Source organism: Passer montanus, unplaced genomic scaffold (genome assembly GCF_014805655.1).
Source record: "Passer montanus isolate IOZ18808 unplaced genomic scaffold, ASM1480565v1 scaffold46, whole genome shotgun sequence".
Taxonomy (NCBI): Eukaryota; Metazoa; Chordata; class Aves; order Passeriformes; family Passeridae; genus Passer; species Passer montanus.
The window spans coordinates 3,139,437-3,147,436 of NW_024369485.1; the positions used below are offsets into that span (position 1 = coordinate 3,139,437).

The 8,000-nt window shown below is 37.4% G+C and overlaps 1 protein-coding gene across 3 annotated transcripts in view; it reads right to left on the reverse strand.

Annotated features, from left to right (window-relative positions):
* Positions 1–7,483, reverse strand: part of WDR35 (WD repeat domain 35) — a 42,294-nt gene extending 34,811 nt beyond the window's left edge. For 2 of the 3 annotated variants that reach the window (XM_039721590.1, XM_039721591.1), the window contains exons 1-8: positions 7,332–7,355; positions 6,683–6,797; positions 5,716–5,787; positions 4,276–4,368; positions 3,052–3,180; positions 2,708–2,841; positions 939–1,104; positions 697–842 (exon numbers count right to left, since the gene is read on the reverse strand). In XM_039721590.1, the coding sequence (XP_039577524.1) occupies positions 697–842; positions 939–1,104; positions 2,708–2,841; positions 3,052–3,180; positions 4,276–4,368; positions 5,716–5,787; positions 6,683–6,797; positions 7,332–7,355 (879 nt within the window). Of the gene's footprint in view, positions 1–696; positions 843–938; positions 1,105–2,707; positions 2,842–3,051; positions 3,181–4,275; positions 4,369–5,715; positions 5,788–6,682; positions 6,798–7,331 lie in introns of all 3 variants that reach the window. The other variant, XM_039721592.1, reaches the window with a different exon arrangement.
* Positions 7,484–8,000: the final 517 nt, after the last annotated feature.

Genomic DNA, 8,000 nt, shown 5'->3' on the forward strand with positions numbered 1-8,000 from the left:
GATATTACCTGGCAAGGCAAAAATAGCACAACAAAAATTTACTGAGCACTTGTCTCTCAACTATCAAACATTTAATCTACTATAAAAAGCCAGGATGGACAAAAACCATTTACAAAACAATAGCCCTAACAGCCGAGTTATGAAGTTTAGAAAAAAAATTAGTTTTTCTGAAGTTTCTGAGCCATTGCTTTTACTGATACAGGATGCCTTTTTGCCAGTTTTACTGATTCCATATAAAAGAGCACATACCAAGTATTTAATACTCATTCACTGCTGTATTTTCAGCTTCTAATCTAGAGATGCTCAGGTCTCTTACACAGCCAGTGCAGAAAGACAAGTACTTCTGGATTTGATACACAGATGTTGACATCTTGACTGCTGCCTAAGCTCCAAACTGCTTATCTTCCATAGTCTCATCTCAGGGATCTGGTGTTCAAAGGCAGACACCACACTTATCCTATCACTAGTGTTTTGAGAGGCACTTGGGATTTTCACACTGGCCACTATACTGCTCTAAAAGTGTACATGGTCCTGTTTCCAGATTCATATGGATATGCCAGATGGATATCTGAGAGCACTAAACATCTACATTCTGGCATCCAAATTCCACTAGTAATGACCTTGTAGCAAAACATAACAAAATTCAGAAAGAAAAAAAAAACCAAAACATTCATATAACTTATCAAATATTTTTACCTCGCCAAAGGGAGTGTAGAACTGCACAACATTGATATCTTTATCTTGAGAAGCTGCTTTGAGGGAGCCTGCCAGTGCCAGAATGCTTCCATTGGAGTTCCACTGAATACACACTACATTGATACCAGCATCAATCAAAACAGGATCTAGTTTTTAAGGAATAAACATAAAGAATATCAACACAAGTAGGCATTTTGGGTCAAGAGAAGCTCAGTAACTTGCACTCTCTAATTTGTACTTACTGTAGTCATTCTCATCTCTCATTATCTGGCATCTCCCATTATCATAACAGACAGCAAGGCAAGGGCAGTTGGGCTCAATGTAGCCTTGGGTACCGTGGTACCAGTGTATCCCAGCAAGGCTGAAGGCTCCAGTTAAGTTCACCAAACAACTCAGCTTCATTTTCACCTGCACAAGAATGGTTAAGTAAAGTCACAGAAAACATGTTATTTAAGAATAATTTAAATCTCTACTGACACGTGCAAAACACAAAATGTCTAAGCAAAATTGTTTTCCTGCCCCAAGAAAAATTTTGAAGTTATCAGAATTGTATGGGTTTGAAAAACTTCCTCATATAATAAAAGCCAGATCAGACATACAAAAACATATATATTTTTAACTACAAAGAAGTATCCTAATGTTGGCATTTTCCTTCTTAGAAAAATAACTTAAATAAGACCAACAACATAAAAAGACCACCATTGACACATGTACATAGACATGAGAAACCCCCTGGAACACAGCAAACTATTTCAAACCATTCATAGGCACAATATTTAAAAAACAACAAAAGAAAATGCAACAACAACAAAAAAATAACAAACCAAAAAAACTTTTGTTTGATTTTTCTTGACTAAAGTTTACTGAATAACATATAAAAATAATTGGAAAAAACTAGTGTCCAAATTAGAACACCAATTAAAGGAACTTTTGCAATAACTAGCCCAGAATACCTGGTAACACAAGTAAGGGTTTGTCTGAAAGATAAGAGTATTCCTGAATCAATTCCAAGAGGAATGCCAGGTAAGTTATGGGAGAGAGGAGGAGAGGGAGAGAGAGCACAACCATACATATTGTTAATATGGTGGGGGAAATGACAGCAAATTATTTAAAGAATTTCAATAATTTGTAGCAGTTGGAAATACTATGACTCACACAGTCAAAGAAAGAAAGATACAGTGGGAGGATAAAGAAAAGAAAATGGGAAGGATAGCAGATACTTTCTTAGGAAGGTAATGGAAAGGAGAAGAAAATTCACCATATTAAGCATCTAAAAGTTAAGAACATGGTCTCAAACACACAGATTTTAAAGTCAGTATTTTACTTTTGTTATAGCCATATTGCAATACTTTAAGTAAGTAGATATAAATAAATAAATAAATAAATAAATCTAGGTTGCACGAATTCAACAATATACTATACCTATTTCCCTTTATTTTTCTACTCACTACCAGGATTTCTCTAAAGAATAATAGGAGCAATAGGAAAATAAACTGTCGCTTTTTCTAAAAGCATGCTAATACTTTAAGAAGCAGAAGCTGTAAGAAGTCAATATCCTTTAAGCCAGCATTAGTTCCTCCAAATATGAAAGAAGGAAAAAAACAACAGCTAAAAAATATTAAATCTGACCTATCATCACCAACATCTTTGAAAGTAAAGATTTTCAGATGTCCCAATGAATTTAACTTAATTTCACCAGTCTGACCATTCCTACTTCTACATTTTCAGTAACTATTGCAAGGCCGAAAGGCATTAGTTGATGTGATAATCATGTAGCTACCAAAAAAAAAGAAGTAATTATAATAAAAAGCTAAAGAACTCTTGAATAAAAGCTCTGTGTAGGAGGTCATCCAGTTCTCAGTACTGATGTCCACCAATTAAATAAGCATTAAATAAATTAAAAGGAAGTGAGCTTTTATATCTGTTGAATTAAATTATAATCCTTATACATAATTATCATTATACCCTGATGTTGTAATTATAACCCTTAATTATACCACAGTGAACTTACAATAAAATTTCCCTGATTGTCATAAATGTGAATCTCTCCATTTGACATTCCAAAGAGTAAAATTTTGCTGTTGGCAGACCAGGCCACGTGGCACAGGTGGGTGCCTTTCAAGTCTTTTCCCCAGATGCGATTGCCTGGAACAAAACATTGACTTAATAAACATACCACAAAATTAAAACCAGGATGCAAGCTCCCAATGTAAAAACTAAAACAGCTGAAGTCAAAGCAACAACTAGTAAGTAACTATTAATTATGTTTACCCAGAGAAACAGAGACATTCTGTATATAGCACTACAAACCAATTTGTGTGATAGCACAACAATTAGTAGGGCCTAAAATCTTACCATCCACTGAGCCAACAATCACAGCTCCATCTTCATATACAATACAAATCTTCTGTCCATCAGCATTCCAGCTCATACTTCGAACCACAGACTTATTTCTGTTGTTAATCATCTCTTCATACCAAGAGCCTATCATTAGTGAAAGAAAAACTGAGTTACACTTGTGATTTGATAAAGCTTAGAGGACTCAAGGTACATGCTAACCACTGAACTGTCCTTTTAGCAAAAGCCTAGCAAGACTACACTACAGTGTCCCCAGAAGACACAGACACAGTTACTGTGAAAGCCAGTGTTCCCATGAGAGCTGCTCATTTCCAAAGCCAATGGTGATGAATGAGGACTCGGAGAGGGGAGCCAAAGACCAAGAGGGGCCTACAGAAAGAGCTCTGTGCTTAAGTAATTTCAGAACTGACAATAAAATAGGAAACATAAACAGAGGGAACAACTGGCTTTGCTGGGAATAGGTAATAAGTAATTTACTGATTATTTTTCAAAACTAACAGATTTTTTATGTGACAGTAGCCACCATGTATCAGCCAGAAAGACTTTTATTCTTTACTCCTGAAATGAGAAGAACAGCTAGGATTTTATTTGTTTCCATTTTTCATTAAACTAAAATTCCCAAGAGAATAGGAAAACCCTTTATTTTCTTTCTCTTTCCCACATGTTGGAAAGTGGTTACTTTGACTGTGAGGTTTGCTGGCTTCTAAATGAATTCCAGTGAACCACAGTATATGTGTGTGAAAGGGTCAAGAGCAATAAAAGATAATTATAGTCATGCACTGGTTACTCATATTGGTTCACTACCTTAAACATTTCTAAAGATAGGTTTTATAAGAGTATTTAATTGATGCTTTATGCAGTGTTCATAAGTTTTTGTAGTCTACTAACATGTTTGTGCTCACTGCACGATATATTTTTCATATTGCATTCCAAGCAACAGAGATAAAAAATTTAGAGCAGTTTATCAAGCACATGGCTAAGTACTTATATCTTCATCTATGGTAGCTCTGTGGGACAAGTGCCTTGTCTCATGTGACTACACTATTAAAAAAAATATAGACAAGTATTACAATAAAACTTGAAAATAATTTTAAAACTATTTTGAGCTATACAATCTGCAAAATAAACACTCTGAAAAACAACAGTAAAAACTGCAAGTGAAGGAAAAAAATACTTCTCATGACACAGATTATCCCATCTCAAGTTTATCCTGCAGAATACCTCTGTACATCATCCACACAATGATGAGGCCGTTTTGATCACTGGTAGTCAATTTTTGATACTGTTCGTTCCATGTCACAACCTGAACAAAACCTAGAAAGTGATAAAAAGCTTTTTATTGGCATTATTTAAGTAGTTAATAAAAAATACAACATCCAACTTAATCAACCTGGAGCTTTTCAGAAATTTACATTGCTGACTTGATTTAGCTGTAGGCTTCTTTCAGCATCACTTATTTCCTCTTTCAAAGTTCTGCCCAAGAGCTCCTTTTGCTTTTGTACTCACCCACTGGAGCAACTTCCTCTCCAAATCCTGCTCACTGTTGATTCCACACCCAAAACCCAAATCATGGTTTTGCAGTTTCTGACCACCTCTGACACTTTGGGACACTGACAAAATTTTACAGTTGTAGGAAGTTTGGGGTTTTTATTCCTCTTCGTAGTCTGAGCCTCACTGTTGCTGCACTTTTAAAACATAATCTCCCTGACAATTACTCAAAAGAGCACTCCACACACAAATCCTTCAGACCCTCAAGCTTCATATGTGATCCCACTCACAAATATTTGAAATGTTTGAAATTTTATCAGTTCCATACTGCAGATCAAATTGTACCACACTTTTTCCTCCCCTCACTGCTGGGTACCCATTTTCTCTGTATCCTTTCCATTTTTAGTGTTTCAGTCAATAACTGTGTTTCCATTTTAGTGTTTCAGTTATCAACAGATGCAATCAAAGATATTCTGATTGTCAGGGATTTTAAAGGTAATAGTAACCTATTTCAGATTTGAAGACATCCATTCAAAGTATTCACTAAATCAATTCCTCACAATTAATTTGTTCCAATCCTATTTAGTTAAGCCCTTAAAATAACCTGACTCTTGGCAGATTTCAACTGCAAGTCCTCATAAAAAAGTCCACTTACTCAAATAATGCAAGGATTTTAGCATCCTCTTCATATCCCATTGTCCATGGCTGATGACCATTCAACATTTCTCATGTGAGAAGTTCTCCCTAATTTTGCTGCATTCAATTTTTACTTTCACACATTATACTTCTCTGGCTTGCTTTCTAACCTCTCTAAACTTTGTCTGTACACTGCAGTCTCTGCATAGACACATTCTGTAATTTGTCAATAAAAGCAAAAATTACAATATATTTAACAAAAAAATCAAGTTTACTGAACCAATTTTCATTTCTTCAGAAGAAAACGGAACGCTACTGCAACACGTAATCTCACAGACATTATTAAAAAGAAAACCCAACAGATATCCAATATATCATGGTAAAAATACACAGCCAAGCTGTTACATACCATGCTGAATACTCACAACCATTATTTTGGATTTACAATAAAAAGTTACCAAAATTACTCTATCAGCTTCACAAAATCTTGTATTTCTAAACTAACTAAAAGCAGACCAAATGCCCAAATACACTTACCACTATGACCTTCAAGAGTCTGAGTCACAGAAATGTTGTTAGGAGTTGCTAGTCCCTTTATCTTTGCCTCATCTAAAAAATAACAAAATTCACCATGAAAATAAACCTAACAAAGCATACATGTTACCATGTTTCTATGAATACTGAAGCTGTAATCACTATTTACATAAACTGAACCACTTAAAAAGAAGTACATAGTAACTGCAGGATGAAATTTCCACCCCTCAGTTCCATGTGCTTGCTATTCACATCTGTCATCCAAATTGATACATGCCTTATAGTGTAACAGTTTTTCAGAGGAAAAAGTCAACAAAATAAAAAAAAAAAAGGAAAACAACAAAAAACAAAGAAAAACAAACCCCACAACAATACCTATGGTTACCACATTTTGTTACATTCAGAAAAAGAAGTTTAAAAATTTTTGAAAATGGATTTTACTTTTTCTGGAACATATTTATTTAAAAGAAAATACACAGCTTTCTCTGTAAAATAATTAAGATGGCAGCAAACATTCAAATAAAATAAAGAAATAACAAAGTAAGTTCCAAAATAAAAAGGAAGCCTACACAAAAATAATTAATTATATGCCCTAAAAAAAAAAAAAGGAAGAAGCACTGAAGAAAACTTCAGCAGATACAATGGGTAGACAAATTATTCATGTGCCAAATAAGAGCAGTTGGAGAAAAATTGTATATATAAGACAATGATGAAAAAATTGAATATTAGAAGAAATATATAATAGTTATGTACAGATTTAAAGCATATGCAACAGTGTCAAATAACTCGGGGAAGAACGTATGCTTAAGTGTGGTGGGTTTTGTTCTTAAGATAAAAATTACAAAAAAGCAAAAACAAAAAAAAAAAAAAAAAAAAAAAACCCCAAACCAAACAAAAAAAAAAAACCAAAAAAAACCAACAACAACAAAAAAAGAAAACAAAAAAAAAACCCACCGCCACCCCCATTTACCTGTTTGTGTTTCTAATTTTATAACTTTCAGTAATCCAGACTCTCCACCACAGGCTATGTAACCTTGGTTATTCCAGGAAATACATTTTAATGGAATACTACCGGGAATTGCAATCTGAAAAAGAAGTAATTTGTATCTCTACACAGTTGCAATAAACACATTTTATTTTACATCGTCTGTCTGAACACCTCAGAGACACCTGTAATAGCACAAAAGATAAATTTATTTCTATTAACAGACCTGTACATGCAAAAAAAGAGGGAAGACAGAACTGTAAGCACTAGAGAAACTGCCAAGCAATTGAACTCAAGCAGTAAATAACAGTAACAGGACACCTGCAAAGGTCTGCTGAGCAACACAAACAGGGGCAGGGGTCACACAGAGCTTCGGTCCCCAGCGGAAAATCCGCGTCCAAAGCCTGTCGGGGGAAAAGCTGCGGAGCTGCCGGAGCAGCGGAGACCGGAGAAGCCCCAGGCCAGGCCGAGGGCACCGGCGGGGCAGAGCAGGCAGCGCTCCGGGACGGCCGCACCGTGTCCGGCCCCGAGGCTCCCCTCAGCCCCCGCGAGCTCCGCGCTCCCGACCCCCGGGACTCCCCAGGGCCGCTCCCCCTGCCCGAGGGCAGCCTGCCCCGCGCCTCCCCAGCAGCACCTTCTTGCACAGGTAGATGAACATCCCGGCGGAGCGGCAGCGCCCGGCCCGGCCCTCACGCCAGCCGCGCGTCCCCCCGGCAACGCCGGCGGAAATGGCGCCGCTTCCGGCGGAGCGGCCGGCGCCATTAGCGGAGTGCGCGCTCCGCCGGCGGGGGCCGTGAGGGCATCTCCCGGCTCGGGCGGCTGGGGAGTGCTCCGCCTGGTTAGAAAGCACTGCCAGTTCCTTAATAAAGGTCACGCTGCTTTTTACACGAGTTAAAATTCCAAAGTTTGTGAACCGCAGGTTGTGTGCGCATGGTGTTTGTAGTGTAATTTATGTTATGAATAGAAAGCTGTCTGGTTTTTTTTAGGTTGCAGAGTTAAAAACAAGTCAGACCAGTTGCTGTAAGAGTAGCTTCATCAACATAGAGTCATAGAATGGGTTGGGTTGGAAGGGACTTCAAAGACCATGAAGATCCCATCCCCCTGCCATGGGCAGGGACACCTTCCACTAGACCAGGCTGCTCCAAGCCCCATGCAGCCTGGCCTAGAACACTTCCAGGGATGGGGCATCCACAGCTTCTCTGTGCCAGAGTTACAAATTTCTTCCTAATATATTACCTAAACCTGCCCTCTTTCAGTTTAAAGGCATCCCTAACCAAAAAGGAAGGAGACTTAATCATTGGAA